The 17450-nt window shown below is 43.7% G+C and overlaps 1 protein-coding gene and 1 pseudogene across 11 annotated transcripts in view; both read right to left on the bottom strand.

Annotated features, from left to right (window-relative positions):
- The window catches only part of LOC145343633 (LIM domain-binding protein 2), a 484019-nt gene extending 482085 nt beyond the window's left edge, over positions 1–1934 (bottom strand). For 9 of the 11 annotated variants that reach the window (XM_080189818.1, XM_080189819.1, XM_080189824.1 and 6 more), the window contains exon 1: positions 1469–1514. In XM_080189818.1, the coding sequence (XP_080045944.1) occupies positions 1469–1499 (31 nt within the window). In that variant the 5' untranslated portion in view covers positions 1500–1514. Of the gene's footprint in view, positions 1–1468; positions 1515–1853 lie in introns of those variants that run through there. The other 2 variants (XM_080189839.1, XM_080189901.1) reach the window with 1 other exon arrangement.
- A 3451-nt stretch (positions 1935–5385) lies between these two features.
- LOC145357848 (histidine N-acetyltransferase-like) lies at positions 5386–17293 on the bottom strand (annotated as a pseudogene).
- Positions 17294–17450: the final 157 nt, after the last annotated feature.

Here is a 17450-nt window from a genome sequence, read left to right as displayed (position 1 = left end):
GCACTTCCAGTGAAATTTTTAACATCAGGTTTCTACTTAGCACTAGATATCTAACATGAGGAAATCCATCAGATTTAAAATGCTCCAGTCCCACAATAATGTGAGTGGCGCTTAACTGTCCTCTGAAGTCACCCAGCCAATCATTCAGTAATAGCAAAACACTATTGGAGAGGATCAAATAGAAGGTCCACTATCAAATTCTCAGAGCAACTCACCACAGGCAGTAAGTGCACAGCTTGTCAATAATACCCCACAAACCAGGAACAAAAAGAAAATACTCTTTGCAATTATGAAGGGGAGCCAAGAACAAAATTAGTATCACCCAGTCTTTTAGGTACCAACTGGAATCAACAATGGGAACAGGTGTCTCTAGTACATGGATTGCCTCCTTTTACAAGAAATTTGTGAATATTTTCTTCATGAGTTGGTCCATTAACTAAAGGTGTGCTTATTAAAGTGGGAATCCCCTAAGGTGGGGATTCTCGATATATTCCTAGGTAGGAAGGTGGTCCACATCGCTGGAATCTACATACCTTTCTTCCAGCACTATCCCAGGTCAAGGGTTTCTTCTTCTCTTAACACATTTTCTATCTTTTTAATTGATCTCAGACAGGTTTCCCAAGCTTCAGGGATCCCAAAAACAGGACTAACACCTCCCCCACCCCCAACAATATAGCTACTTCCACGATGGTACTCCCGTCTTTCTCTTCATCCCGACCTTGCACGAGTTCCATTTTTTCCCATGATGATCTTTCACCCTATCACCACAATATTTGCCCCAAGGACGATCATTCTCCCTGCCACGTGCAATATTTCCCTTTCTCCCTAGGCTGCTAAACTGCACCCTTACGCTGCAGACTTTCCCAGCAGTCAGGCTGTCAGTTCAGGTTAGTTGCCATACAAGAAATCTTTAATTAATATCTGCAGAATGTCCTGGAAACGCACACTTCAGGATCATTTACTTCACTCCAAACGCGCCATTCTGTAAACATTGAGGCCATTAACTGTTGTTTCTCATTCCACCGGTGCTGCCCAACCTGCTAACTGTTGCCAACATTTGCTGTTTTGATTTCAGATTTTCAGCAATCGCAGTGTTTTCTTTTAGGTTAAGAAACAGCTTGGTGGCAGCAAGTTTTTTAAAAAACGTTAAGACAAAAGTGAAAAATCCAAGAGTTCGGTACATTAAGGGTTGCACTCGTAGATTTCTGCCCAAGAGGACTCACTTTACAGTAAAATGAACCAAAACCTGAGATCATTTTAAAAAAAGCTCGTCATATTTTTCTAAAGTACCTCTAATGAAGAACTATAAATAACTGGGGGGGCGGGGGAAGACACCCAATGGTTGAATCCAAAAAATGGAAACATTCGAAGTGAGCTCCAAAGTTTTCGCTGGAGAAATTCGTTCTGCATTTGGCGCCGTTAACTTAAGCAACAGAAAGCTTTAACTCCTCAGAAGGTGGTCACATACCTCCAGCTAAGCAGAAGTCTAAGGAATGCATTGATTTAAACAAACTAACTCCCTCTGCTGATACAATTGACAGGAGTGTTACTGATGCAGACATTGCCCTATTTCACACACTGGAAGTTGCAAAGGCTTTGGAACTTTGTGTCGATCGGGGAGCAGCTGGTCAAGCTGCAAACTGGGGGGAATCTACCAGAGGCAGGCCCGGGGATAAGCCTGGGTGTGGATTTAATCAGCTGACCGTATGTGCTGCACGGCTGACCTCCGCAAGTTTCACTCAATCCCTGAGCTGACCCTCCCCGCCCTGCGCCTGGCGGAGGCGACATCATTCAAATTCGCACCTTTAGCTGCAGTTCACCGCGAATCGCTCACCGCCCCCTTTTGTTTTTACCTTTGCTCTTTCTCCCCGGCCGGGCCTTCCCTCGCTGACAGGCTGGGACCGATCACCTGGCGGCCGGAGAGCAGCTGATTGACAGCGCGGCCGGGGGGCGCGCCAGAGAGGCAGGGGCATCCAGGGCCAGCGCGCACTCAGTGCACACACATATACACAGATTAACACACAGATATACACAATATACAGGTTAATGCTCAACATATAAATAAGGTTTACACACCCAACGACCAACTGTCTCCACTTTCAGGACATTGTCCCTTATTTTAATTATTTGTCCCACGTCCCTCTTTTGTCCCATATTTCGAAGACAGCCTGCGAGGGAATGACCGTTCAGGGTGGGTTTCTCTATTTCGACTGGATTGCAAGTGAGTGAGCAGAACAGAGATTATAATGTCGTGATACAACAAGATAAATTACATTTGTAGTTGTCAATGCTATTGTAGTCCCAACTAGTTGACTCCAATCCCTTTCATTTTGTACTCCCTTCATCCCACAATCAATGTCCCTTATTTCATAAGAATAACGAGTCAATATTTCATAATAACATAATTCCATAATGACTGCCCCATCTCTTTCATTGTGTCTCTCATATCATTCTGTCATGTCTACCTTGCTGTCTTGTCCCTTTCTCTATCTTACTAACACTGTTTTTGCATCTTTCTGTCTCCCAGTTTGTCTATTTTCTTTGACTTCTGTTTACCTGACTCTCCCTCTTTACCTAAATCTTTAAGGTGTTGGTCTTTAGTTATGTGTCTTCCTCTGCTTTTCACCTGATGCCTTTCTATTTATCTCTTTTTCCGTCTGTCTGTCTCTCTGTGACTTTTCTCTGGCTATTTCCCTCTATTTCTATATCTGTTTTTTCCTGTCTCCCTGATTATTTGTTTCTGCCACTATGTCCGACTATTTCACTTCTCTGCCTTTGTCTCTTACTGTCTACCTGTCTAACTTAATCCTATTGTGCTTCCCCTCTATCTGCCTTTAGGGAGGCGGTGGTGCATTCATGTTGTCGCTGGACTAGTAATCCAGAGATCCAGGTTAATCCTCTGGGGACCTGGGTTTGAATCCCACTACAACAGATGGTGGAATTTAAACTCAGTCTAAACATCTAGAATTAAAAGTCAAATGATGACCATGAAACAATTATAAAAACACAACTGGCCCCTTTAAGGGAAGTAACCTGCTATCGTTAATTGGTTTCACCGGCAGGACAGACCCAGCAGAAGTGGCGGCACAATGGCACACAGTTGGGAGGGAGTCTTATGACACCAAGTCAAACATGGGCAAGGAAACCTCCCGCAGATTAGCACATATCTTTCCCCCTCAGCTGATGAATCAGTACTCCTCAATATTGAACACTACTTAAAGGAAGTACAAAGGGTGGCAAAGGCACAAAATCTACTCTGGGTGGAAGACTTTCATGTCCATCACCAACAGTGACTCAATAGTGCCACCACAGACTGAGCTGGTCAGGTCCTAAAGGACAAAACTGCTAGACTAGGACTGTGGCAGATAGTGAGGGAGTCAGTAAGGGGGAAAAACATGCCCAGGTATGCCCTGTACCCAGGAAACAAGACAAATCCAATCTGGCCAATTATCACCCCATCAGTCTCAGTCATCAGCAAAGTGATGGAAGGTGTCATCAACAGTGCAATCAAGCGGCACTTATTCAGCAATAACCTTTTTATGGACTCACAGTTTGTGTTCAACCTGGGCCAATCAGTATCTGACCTTATTGCAGTCTTTGTTCAAACATGAAAAAAAGAGCTAAGTGTCAGAAATGATGTGAGACCGACTGCCCTTCATATCAAGGCAGCATTTGACCCAGTATGGTAGCAAAACTGGAGGCAAAGGGAAGCAGAGGGAAAAATCTCTGCCATTTGGAATCATACCTGGCACAAAGTAAAATGGTTGTGGTTGTTGGAGGTCATTCATTTCAGCTCCAAGGCATCACTGCAGGAGTTCCTCAGCGTAATGTCCTAGGCCCAACATTCCTTCCATCTTATGGTCAGAAGTTACGACATCTCAGACACTGAAGCAATTTATGTCCAAATGCAGCATAACCTGGACAATATCTAGGCTTGGGCTGACAAATGGCAAGTAACATTTGCACCACACAAGTGCCACGCAATGACCATCTCCAGCAAGAGAGGATCTAACCTTCACCCCTTGACATTCAGTGACATTAGCATTGCTGAATCCCCCACTATCAATATCCTGGTGGTTACCATTGACCAGGAACTGAACTGGACTAGCCATATAAATATTGTGGCTATATGAGCAGGTCAAAGGCTTGAAATCCTGCAGCGAGTAACTCACTTCCTGACCATCCCTCTCCATTGAGGAAAGCCTGTCCAGCATCTGCAAGGCAAAAGTCAGAAGCGTAATGCAATACTTTCCACTTGCCTGGATGAGTGCAGCTCAATGACACACAAGAAGCTCAAGGCTATCCATGACAAATCAGTCACTGGATTATTAACTCTTCCACAAACATTCAATCACTTACCAATAACAAGCAGTGGCAGCCATGTGTGCCATCTACAAGATGCACTGTAGGAACTCACCAAGGTTCCTTAGACAGCATCTTCCTAACCCATGACCATCACCATCTAGAAATACAAGAGCAGCAGACACTTAGGAACACCATCATCTGAAGGTTCCCCTCTGAACCACTCACTCATCCTGACTTGGAAATATATCACTATTCCTTCACTGTCGCTGGGTCAAAATCCTGGAACTTCCTCCCCATCAGTACTGTGAGTGTACCTATACCACAGGGACTGCAGCAGTTCAAGAGGACAGCTCACCACCACCTTCACAAATGCAACTAAAGATGGGCAGAAATGCTGGCTTAGCCAGTGGCGCCTACGTCCTGTAAAATGGAATAAAATAAATCCATCTTCTCCTGTGCACTTTCTGCCTTTGTTCTTCTCTATATTCATTCCTATCTAAAATTCTCAATCTTGTGGAAGCTATCGTTCTGTCCATTTGTCCATTCCTGTGCTTATGTATCTGCCAGTATCTTGTTTTTGTCTTTCTGTCTGTCTTTGTGTCCATATCTCTGTCACTCTATCTCATACATTCCTGTCTCTTTTACAGACCAGGCTATCTCTGATCTTTCCTCTCACATTCCTTTCCTGTGAGGTGCCTCCTCATTTACTAAAACATTATACTTGGTGATGTGCTTGTCCAAGACACTTGCTGTAACTCCTGGGGATCTATTCCTTATTCAATATTCTTCAATATATATTTAACAAATTGAAAATCTGAAAATATGAATTTGTAATTTAAAACATATTTGAAGTGAAGTGTAGATATGTGTTGATTTTAATTGGTCCCTGACAGGGTCAGGAATTACCAAACTGAACCAGTATCAGCACATGCATCACTGCAAGTTGCTTGGAGCTCTATTTCACAAATTATCTCTCATTAACAAATCATTTATTAATCACCAAAAACAGCAATTTAAAATCAGTTATTGCTGAATATTTTCACCTCTAGAAGAACATCACAAACTTCATTACTCTTTTCATCAACTAATCTCCTGACACAGGATTAAAGTACAGAACTGCAGAAAATGAATTCACAAGGAATGTAGCAATCCAAAAATTGGAAATGTGTCTCTCTCTTTAAAGGTCCACATTTCCAACAGAATTAAGGTGGACTAAACACAAGAGAAAGGTAAAGACAATTGAACACGATGTAGAAGCTGCAGGCTTGTTTAATGGTAAATACCCTGTAGACAATCTGTGGTTTGGACGCACAAAGAATCAGGAAATTTGCAGGTTTGCTCCTCTATTTTGGTTTCTGAATCACCTGGACCTCAGACAGACTGATAATTGCAGCAATATTCCATTTTGAGAAATGAGCTTGGAGAACAAAGCACCTTGATAAGGAACCAAGATTGGAAAGAAGGTGAAAATGACTAGAAGCTCCAATTTGGCTTCTACAATGTGATGATTGTAAGCTGTCTGAATGAGGGAGATAGAGTCTTAGAACTTTGAATTTATGGGGTAGAACCAGAGAAACAAACTGCATTGTCTGGACAAGCGGGAGATTCATTCAAAGTCTATGGGTGGAATTTTACGAGATTTTTCCTAAGCATCCGGCTAGTCTGAAAATGGGAGAGTTCCAGATCCATTTTTTGAACGAATTTTCATGCCCAATCTTATGCATTCTGTCTCTGAAAAGATGGGCCAGGCAGTTCCTAGCTAGAGAGGCTGTAGGTAGGGCTTAACTCACCAAGTAGCCTGTAGAGGAAGGTATTGAACATGCGCAGACCTCTGGTGCTGCACATGCCCAGTAACAATAGCAGAGGTCTGACAGACATAGGGAGAGCTATCAGGCCCCTGCTACTGCAAGCACCCTCAACTATCTACCCTCCCCCTGCAATTGCAGAGGCCTGTGGTCTGAGATGCAGCACCTGCCGCACCCCTGCTGTCCGCCTCACGCTCCCCTGCTGCCTAGACTAATCACGGATCCCATTTCCTCTTTGACCGATCATGTAGAGAGTGGCACCGGGCCCCCGCGCCCCCCCCCACCCCCCACCTCACCCACTGATGGCATGCAGAATGGTAGCAGGTCCCCCTCCCCCATTGATCCACTTCCATTGGCCCATCTCCTTTGATGCCACATCCTGAACCACCCCATTGGCCCTGCCCCCTGGCACTGCCCCCACCAACCCTGGCCCCAGCACTGCCCGCGTTCCTAATGGGATTGCCCAGGTGCCAGGATGGCACTGCCAGTCTGGTAGTGCCCAAGGAACACCCCCATTTTGCACTCAATCTCCTGGGGGGCCTCAATGGCTTCAAATTCCACCGGTGAGGCCAAAATGACTTCCTTGTTCATAGGGAGCAGGTGTTTTCCTTGCTGGAGAGAACTTCTCCTGGCAAGACCATATAGGCAAGTGAGCCCAGATGATTGAGTGCTGGGCTCGCCAAACACATTGAAATCAATATTTAAATAAATGAATCAGCCTCTCGCCCATTTCTAGTGACAGGCTGATCACGCTGGAAATCTGGGTGTCATAAAATCGCGTGAAAACTGACGCCATTAGTGCTAGCCGCTTACCCCTGATTTTATGACATTTTGCCACCACAAAATAAGCATAAAGAGGTCATAACATTCCTCCCTATGTGTCTGCTCTGAAGAAGAGTCAGACAGACTCAAAATGTTAACTCTGTTTCTCTCTCCACAGACCTGCTGAGCTTATCCAGTACTTTCTACTTTTATTTCAGATTTCCAGCAGTATTTTGCTTTTATTTTAAGGTTAATAGTGGTCTGATTATTCAACATAATTTGGTCCACATCCCCCTCTATGATGTACAAATCCTTCCAATATTGCCTTCCTTTCTCAACCCCACTGTTTAGTACAGAATTTTCACAAATGTAAGACAGGAATGCGTTTACGCTTAGTAGACTGATTAGATTGCCTTGTAAAGGAGACAAGCTTCTCACAGCTGATAAATCCTTTCAAACCTTTTGATTCCAAAAGCATGATTCCCCAGTGGTTGTCTATAGGGAGCTGCACCCAAACTCACAGCACATGTGTTCTCTTTTCAGTCTGCTCTCCAGACAACATCTCATTTCAATAAAATATCCATGTTGCTCTCCAGTTGTTTGAATATGGCTCGTCTCTGAATAGTTCTCCTGATTGTCAGCACTGTGTCAATCATAGTTCTGCTCTGGAATATCGACCCCATACCATCCGGTTAGAGAGAAATCGGTTCATAGTATCCATCCCCACTTTTCATTTTATTGATCACCTGGCTTATCAAAGTGAGAACACATTTCAAAGATAATCAAAAAGAAATCAATGACCAGAAACAAAGGATATTGGAGAAAGATTTGGTAATAAAATCTGAAATGAAGGTGAACTAATGCTCTTCATTGGTTAAAATATTTTGTGGGAAAATTCTTCTCACTGTTTCCCTCTGTTACATTTACAAAGAACAAAGAACAACACAGCATGGGAAACAGGCCCTTCGGCCCAATGAGCCCGTGCTGCCATTTTAACAATGTGCTTTTCCTCTTCCACCCTTGACCCATGTCTATGCTTATGGCACCCACATTGGAAACCAGGTTGAGGGGAAAATAATTTAGGGACAATTTGTTACACCAATCAGCCTAAGAGCACATCTTTGGGGTGTGGGAGGAAACTGGAGCACCCGGACGAAACCCACACAACCACAGGGAGAATGTGCAAACTCCCACAGATACTGGCCCAAATTCATGTATCTGCACTGCAAACAGTGATAGTCACTGAGCTGTCGTGGTGCCCATCAGCTAGTCCAGTTTAAGCGTACACAAACAATGCAAAGTACTAGGCTACTCTCAAAACATCCAAGAGCAGCCCACGCACAACCCACCGCGTGTATGCCCCTCGTTCTGAAAAACTTTATTTGAAAGTATTTTCTAATGATACAGCTTTTGGTCAGTATTGGAGTACTGATTGGTAAGCTGCAATATAACCCAGGAGAAGATAAAAAATATGAAGGGAAAGACTTGCAGAATGTAACACTTAGCACAACCACCACTAGATGTCTCAAAAAACCTTTATAGCCAATGAAGTACTTTTTGAAGCATGGTCACCATTGTGATGTAAGAAATGCAGCAGCCAAATAGTAATGTGATATTAATCAGAGAATAAACTTTTGTTAGGGATAAAAATTGCCAGGAGACCAGGAACATTTCTTTGAAATAGCACCATATGATCTTTTGCATCCACCCAAGTAGGCAGATAAGTCATTGATTTCATAGATCATCTAAAGTACAGCACCATTGACAGTCCAGCACTGCATTGAGATTGTCAGCAATAACTTTTATGCTCATGTGCCGGAGTGGAACTTGAATCAGGACTTGGTAACTCAGAGGCAAGAGTGATGTGGTAGTAACGCTACACTACTGATGAATGTAAGACTTTGGGCCCGATTTTACTAATCGGAGCCTAAGGGCTGGATCCGGGCATAACATGGATCCGAGCCCAGAATCCTTGTTCCAGTGCACCTCTATGCTTCTTGCCGACTCCAATCCGATCCACGCTGTGGACAGGGCTTCGTGCTGCTGGATCGTTCGGATCTCTGAACTGCGCATGCGCAGTTTGAAAAAAATTGGAGGCAGCACACCCGGGCACGGGACTGGAGTGCGCGCTGTCGCAGTTTGTGCCTTCTGAAAGATTGCTTCCTGCTGTGTATCCTATGTCAGCGTACCCAGGCGGAACAATTCCAATAGAACATCAGTAGTTCACTTTGGAAGGCAGCCCTATGTCAGGCAATATCCTCTTTTGGTGGTTCGACCTGATGCGTCCACTATCAATATTTGAATCAAAGAGCCAAAAAAAATTAATATGATGCTAGTCGATGTTTCCCTTCTGCCAGAAGCTGAAAGGAAAGCAAGACTGGGCAAACGTGTTCCCAAAAGAGCTAGGATGAAAGACAAACAATTTGAAGATGAATTTAAAGTTGATAATTATAGCAAATTCTGGATGAAGAAGTAGTCTTCAATATGTTGGATTTTAGAAACAACCATCACTGGACTGCTTGACTGGTGTTGACATCAGTGGAACTTTGACAAATGCACATATTATTGTGATGTCATTAATAAGTTGTGTTTTTTATTTATGATCGACTCCATTTATTTTATTAAAATTTGTTTCTACAGGAAGGATGCAGGGAATGAAAAAACAGATTCCTGTTTTTATTTCTATTATTACATGGCTCAATTGCAAGGAGAAAATGCCTTGAATGTTAATTAGACAGTACCTATTCACATTAATTCTGTGCCTCCTGTTCCTGACTACATTTGTGTGGATTTGACTTGTGTATATTTGGTTGTTTGTGTGATGTATCATTAAAACCAGTTGCAGGAAAGGAAAAGCATAAAGCGGAGAGAGCGGCTCTCTGACACAGATCCTCCTCTGGGGGGAGAAAAGGGCCCAAATGGATCTCTGGTTGGGGGGTGGGGCAGGGGGATCCGCTGCCACTCTGCGGGTGATCCCTCCTCCGGACTGAAGGAACGAATTCCTCCTCCCGGAGTGGAAGCCATCTCACCAAACCTTCAGGATCAAGCGATTCCTCACTAAGAAGATGAAGCAGAACTGGTCGATTCCACAGTGGATCCGCATGAAAATTGGCAACAAGATCAGGGACAACTCCAAGACAAGACACTGGAGAAGGACCAAGTTGGGCCTGTAAAGGGATACACCATCACTAGTACACTACCAGCCACAGATTACTTTTCCCTTCAGGGGCAAGAGAGCAAGAGAGATGGCAGTGGCTGGCAGTGTACCAGTAATGGTGTATCCTTTTACTGGCCCAGCTTGGTCCTTCTCCAGTGTCTCCTCTTGGAGTTGTCCCTTATCTTGTTGCCGATTTTCATGCAGATCCACTGTGGAATCGGCCACTTCTGCTTCATCTTCTTAGTGAGGAATCACTTGATCCTGAAGGTTTGGTGGGGTGGCGTGGCTGCACGTCTACTCCGGGAGGAGGGATTCGTTCCTCCAGTGGGGAGGAGGGATCACCCGCAGAGTGGCAGCGGACCCCTCCTGCCCCCCACCCAACCAGAAATCCATCTGAGCCCCCTCCTTCTCTGGCGGATGCCAGCGGAACAGTGTGAAATCCGGTCACTTTAGCCGTGGCTCCGAGTCTGTGGCCAGGAAGATGCTGAGGCTCTCAAAGGATGAAGATGGTCGAGAAGGATGGTGGAGGGAGACAAGTGATCGAGGTAGGTTGGGGGTGTGCTCTGCCGAGGGGGGCCTGCCTCCCAGGGGGATCTAATCCGGGGGGAGGGAGGGGTTCTGCCGAGGGGGACCTGCCTCGAGGTCTGATCCTGAGGGGGGCGCTGGGGGGGGTGGTGGGGGGGGTGGTCTGCCGGGGTGGTTGGGGGGGTGGTCTGCGAAGGATGATCGAGGAGGATGGGCCTTGGAGGTTCCTCTGCAGAATAAAAATAGGCTTTGGATTTTTATTTTGCAGGTTGCTTACAGCGCAGATCCGGAATGGATCCGAAGATGGTAAAGTGGGATTTGGCAGTAGAGTTGGGCGCACGGTTCATTAAATCGATTTAAATGCATGCTAATGCATTTAAATTGTTGGGCTGCCTGATTTGGGCACGGACCGGACCCATGCCCAAATTGGGTGTTGGTAAAGTCATGATCTGCTCGGATTCAGGTGCAGATTGCGTTGAAGGCCCGATGCCCGAATTTACCATGATTCGGGCCCTATAACTGCGTGCTAATTGTATTTGTTTGCCTAACAAAGAAAATCCCCTGAAGATCTCTTTCTTTGCAAAACAACTCTGCTTGATCACCTCTGGGCATTCATATGGCTCTCACACATTCAAGAATATATTTGTGAATCAGCCACACAAATCCTTTGCCCTTTTCTGCAGGAGCTACTTTTAACTCTTGCATTAGGGCTATCCATCTACCATCCACAATGTGAGCTAAATGCATACCAACCTGGAAATAGAGAGGAGTACAGGGTAGATTTTCACTTGTACCTATTGTTGGATTTCTATGACATGAAAAGAAATACAACAGTATGTTTTCAAAAACTTTATTCCTAACGATATTTTTAATGGATTTTCTCCTGAACCAAAGAGAATGGTTGCTACAAGTCACATGACTGTAGGGTTGACCTTTTGTTCTGGCTACCACCAGAATTTACAAGAACAAAATAATTCTTCACTCAGCCTGTGGAATCTCATATCTCATTGTATATACCCCTTGCAATCAATGAAAGCAAAGTAAGTACTCACAAACTGGTGAGCTAAACATGACTATCACAAAGAGAGAGATTGAAACTCATTATACTGGAAGAAATAACCACATTGTCTTTCTCCTGAGGAGGAAGAATGGAATTCTGGCCAGAAGCACAGAAACTGATTGGTAAGCTGTCATTTGACCAAGTGTCTCATCATTTCAATTCTGACTTGTACAAATCCACTAACCTTTCATGATATGCTTAGCTAAATTTTAAAGATGCCTTCTTAATAGGTAATGATGTCAATCCCATACTGTACCATTATTAATATGTGTTATCTCGTTTGCTCGTGAATAAGACAACTAAAGTATACTTACTTTCAAAAAGAGGAAAGAGCACTAAATCATTCCAGTGGGTGCTACAATATGATGTAATGTTGTTTGTTTCAAATTAAGATCAGAGCTGTTTTTAATTAAGGTCTGTGGTGCTCACGTATGTATTTTGAGGCTATCTGTTAGCATGTAACCATTTCTCAATTCTAAAACATAATGTCATCATTATATATGAATTCTACTTAATGGCTGTAGTTTGCCTAAGAATCTTTGTATATCTGTCACAATCCCCAGTGTCACATACATACACATTGTAGCCTGATTGATATTCATAAAGATGCCAGCAAACTGAAGATACCAACAAAGCCTGATGGTTAAAAGGGCTAACTCTGTAACAGGCTAAAGACTATGGGAGCAGCAAAGAAAGGATGGGCAGCTATTGAACAAGTATGGGAATTGATTGGACAGTGGCTGTTGCTGAGTCTTGAACAGAGAGTAATTGAACACAAATCCTTGTGTGTTGTGTTCCTGAGAGAATTACAATCTCTAGCAGAGGCATGACTCCCAATATTTATGACCAAAAAGACAATGATTAATGAGTACCTGCCCTGTGAGTATGTGACTGGAAGCATGATCAACACTAGCAGGATCTCTATCAAAAGAAGAGAAAAAGAGACATTGGCAGCAGTAACCCGTACTAACAGCAAACCACTGTAGGAAAAGCAGTAAGACCCCAAGTCAGGGATTCAGAGACCTTAGGACCGAATTTGATTACTTCACCTCACCATGTGTAGTATCTCTAAGTCCAAGTCATTAGTTTGGATATTTTGTAAGGTTTTGATACCTTTTGAATACTTGTGCATACAAAGGAATAGGTTAGTTACTTTGTGTGTAAGAAATAAGTCAGAGTTTAGTTACTTAGTGTACAACAAATTTTGGTGCCTGGTGTAATTTTGTGGTAAGTTGGTATGGTACAATAGAGGAGATTTGTTGTACAATAATTCAAGAGTTTGAGTGTCTTTATTCATTGCATCAGTTGACCTGAGTTCAAGGGCAACAACAACACACACACAAGCATGCAAAAAATACAAGTTACAAAATAGATGTTAACTTTTGGCCAGGCATTAGGGAGTTGGGAGGTAAGTTACTCCACATGTGAGAAGCTATAAATATGAGGAGAGACTTGCAATCCTAATACTATTTCTAAGACTAAGAGGGTCTTTAATAAGCTTTTTACTATTTTGAAGGGTTTTGATAGGTTGAATAGGAATGGAATATGTTCTCCGCTGGGGAATGTCAGTAGTGGCAGTCACCAATTCAAAGTTTGTTACCAGATCAGAACTCTCAGTCCTCAATATTTTTGATTCCTTGTTCGAATAGGATAAGAACATAGATCTTATTTGGCAACAGTGGTCAATGCATTACATTTATCATTTTTTTTCATCACAAAATGTTTGTTTTCTATTAGCATTAAAATACGTTTTTAAAATTCCAATTTTGTTTTACATTTTCTTGAATTGCCCTTAGTCTTTTTGCAACAAAAACAAGTTCATCTTTTACAGTTTCACATAATTTGAAATACTCAATGGGATGACAACCTAATAATTCATTAAGTTGGTGAAATTCTTTTTTGAAAGTAAAATACAATATCATCTGAAACTAATGGCAAACTAAGAAAATCACATTCCCCCAAGTCATGTTACAAAGGCATTTATTTCTACAACAGTATTAACAAGAGGCTAAATTGGGGATTCTTCTGTTCTTTGCCGAAAAATCTTTCAGTCTTAGAAATAGCTATTATGCTTTATATTGCATACAGTTATGTACTCAATCAAATATTGACCAATTTACATATATATACCAATATACATAATAGTTGGGAGTTATAGCTGTAAGCATGTAACAAAGTAGCAGTGAATGGTTTGTCTGCCACTATATGTTATGTGCATTCTTCCCTAATTTTAACTCCCAGTAGATGTCATACATGTGCAACTGTTGTTGGGAAACTGTTTGGCCACAGCATGAAGCCTAGGAGCTTCATTAGAGATTTAAGGTAGTGCCTTTCAGATTGTCTCCAGAACAAAGGACTGCTGTGGAGGCACAGGCAGGAGCGCATTGAAAGCTTCCTCAGAACAGGCCTTCTCTATGATGCAAACTATTCCAATGTCATTCTCTGTTCTCCAGTGGAGGGTCACTTCTCCCTACCCTGCTATAATTTCTAGTGTCTTTTGGCAATCGCTCCACCCTGCCTGAGCTTTCTCAGATGCAGTTACCCCTAGCAAAGTACATCGTGATGACCATCCGCCCCCACCCCCTCCACCCCCTCCGCCCCACCTCCTGATTGCCACAGTTCTGACAACCTAGAGTTCCAGAAATTCCTATGTCTGATCTTTTAAACAGTTTAGTGGGTTTTGGTAAAACTGATTTCCCTACGAGAATTTTAATTCTGTTCCCCATCGTTTGTCACATCACAGAGGAGGCCTGTTCTGAGGAAACTTTTAAATGCTTGCCAGTGATTGGGAGGCCTGCACTGTTGAAGTTAAAGTTTATTTATTAGTCACAAGTAGGTTTATATTAACAAAGAACAAAACAAAGAACAAAGAACAACCCAGCACGGGAAACAGGCCCTTCGGCCCAACGAGCCCGCGCCGCCGCATCACCCTACACCTATTCTACCCTGCATGTCTACGAATGGACCCCTACTCAGTCAGATTCAGGGAAGAAATAGTGTCAATTTGGTAAAAACCGATTAGCCTAAGAGCACATCTTTGGGGTGTGGGAGGAAACCGGAGCGCCCGGAGGAAACCCACGCAATCACAGGGAGAATGCGCAAACTCCCACAGACACAGGCCCAAATCCATGTGTCTGCACAGCCAGCAGTGCTGGTCACTGAGCTGTTGCGGCGCCCGTCTACCGGTCCAGGATCAAGCACACACACCTACATGAAGTACTAGGCCACTCCTGGAACTTCCAAGAGCAGCCCACGCACGACCCGCCGTGTGCATGCCCCTCGTTTGACACGAGGTGGACCTCCACCTGTGGAATAAAGACAAAAATATTAATCTTACAGCCTGCCTTTCCGGTGTCTCCCGAGGTTTAACCCTATTTAATAGCCCCTACCATATCCCTCCATTCTCGTTTCACTCATGTGCCTATCTAACTGCATCTTAAACGAGTCCAACATTCCTGCCTCCACCACCCTACTCGGTAGCGCGTTCCAGACCCCCACAACTCTCTGCGTAAAGAACCTTCTTCTCACCTCCAAATTATACCTCTCCCCCCTCACCCCTTAAATGATGACCTCTCGTGTTCGTACCCAGTCTAGGGAGCAGTCTCTCACTATTGACTATCTATTCCCTTCAGTATCTTATATACTTCTATCATGTCCCCTCTCAATCTCCGTCTTTCCAAGGAGAATAGTCCCAGTTTCTTCAACCTCTCCTCATAACCCAGTCCCCCCATGCCAGGCAACATCCTGGTAAACCTCCTCTGCACCCTTTCCAGAGACTCCACGTCCTTCCGGTAGTAAGGTGACCAGAACTGGACGCAGTACTCCAAATGCGGTCTAACCAACGTTCTGTACAACTGAAGCATTAGACGGCAGCTTTTATACTCTATGCCCCTTCCTATAAAGGCTAACATTCCATAAGCCTTCCTAACAACCTTCTCCACTTGTGACGCAACCTTCATGGATTTGTGAACATTAACATTGCAAATGAAGTTACTGTGAAAATCCCCTGGCCACCACACTCTGGCACCTGTTCAGGTTACACAGAGGGAGAATTTTGCATGGCCAATGCACCTAACCAGCATGTCTTTCAGACTGTGGGAAGAAACTATAGCACCCGGAGGAAATTCACACAGACATGGGGAGAATGTGCACAGACAGTGACTGAAGTTGGAATTCGAACCCAGGTCCCTGGTGCTAACCACAGTGCTGCCCGAGTGAGGGGCCAGCAGTGCAGGGCCAATGTGCATGTGCCGGCTGATATCCGTGCTGACAGATTGGCGCATGCACATTGACCCACTCAGCACTATGCTGCGGGAATAGGCCCCGTCCCAGGTTTTCAGAGGGAATCCCACTAGGGCACTTTGTAATACACAGAGTGTGGGAGATTCAATTTGAAAATCCCACTGAAATTTCCAAAGGCAGTTACTCCCATTTTCATGCAAATTGGGGGCTTAGAATTTTCTTGGGAGAATCCCGGCCAATATCTGCATTTATCAGCGTCTTTCACAATGTCTCAAAACACTTGACAGACAATTGAATTGTAATCACTGGCATAAACGTAGGCAGGGATAAAATCATGAGCAGACAGGGGACGAGACTAGCCCATTGCACCTGGGGTATGCTGATATCTGTAATCATGGTTTGCTCTGGCTTGGCTGGATTAAAGGTAACCAATGAAGTTAAACTGAGGTGTTGCCTGATGCAATTTTTCAAAGTCATCTCAGCCTTTGGCTAAGTGAAGCGTTAGATCGAGCCTGGGAACAGGTGAAATGCCTCATCCTGTCAGCTTGAATCTTGCTGGATTGAGCCTAATGTCACATTAGCTTGGATCTAGTTTATCCCTCGCACGAGCACCATGATTGGACTTCCTTTGAATTGGTGTTTTAGATTGGAAATAAAGTACTGAAAGGTACTAATAAAACAAAGTAATATAAACATAGGAGATGTTATAAAATGGCAGAACAGGCTTGAGAAGCTTGCTGGTTTATTCCTGCTCCTAATACATATGATTGTTTATCATTCAGAGTGGTTGAGATGAGCTGGGCTAGATGGCCTTTGTTACCCATAATTATCTTGTGAACAGGATCATGGTTGAACTTATTTTGCTGATGATGGAAGCTTACAGAGAGCAGTTTTCATGGGGTGAAATTACCAGGCAGGAGTACATAATGAGGTCATAGTGAATCAGTAACCTGCTTTACCCGTCATCTGATTCTCAAGAGTCTTTACCATTGATTTCAATGTTGTTCTTTCAGGTTCCAGAATTCCCTACCTAAATTTCTCTTATGATCATTAAAGCCTACTGCTTTTGGCATACATTTGGTCACCTGTCAGAATATCTCCTACTGGGTATCAAATTTTGTTTGACAATGCTCCTGTGAAGCACCTCAGAGCATTTTATTATATTAGAGGTTCTATATAAATGCAAATTTTGCATTGCAGTATGTTGTTCAGTTGCCAGTTCACATGTGGCACCAACAGAAATAAACAGGACTGCAATGGGATCCAGTTGCTCCCTGTTCTTTGGGATCTCTGGGCGAAAGTGGCAAGAAGTGGCTGTGCTCCTTTAATACTCCACCTGGTGGACTCCCAACCTCAAGCAGTTTCCTGTCAAAAGCAACTTACCTGTTTCTGTCCCTCACATCTATTTGAGCTTCCTATCCTATAAAACATACACATGATAGATTTTCATTACAATGAAATGACAATTTCTTGGTGGGACAGTTAATACTCTTGTACCAATGGTCAGCAGAAATGAAACAGGAATGGCAGGGACCTGCAAATAGGTCACCTTCCCTGTCATCTACATCGGGAATGGTGTCTGGGCAAGAAAACT

Source organism: Carcharhinus amblyrhynchos, chromosome 1 (assembly GCF_965287045.1).
Source record: "Carcharhinus amblyrhynchos chromosome 1, sCarAmb.v2.hapA, whole genome shotgun sequence".
In the NCBI taxonomy this organism is placed as follows: Eukaryota; Metazoa; Chordata; class Chondrichthyes; order Carcharhiniformes; family Carcharhinidae; genus Carcharhinus; species Carcharhinus amblyrhynchos.
This window is presented reverse-complemented; position numbering and strand designations above follow the sequence as displayed.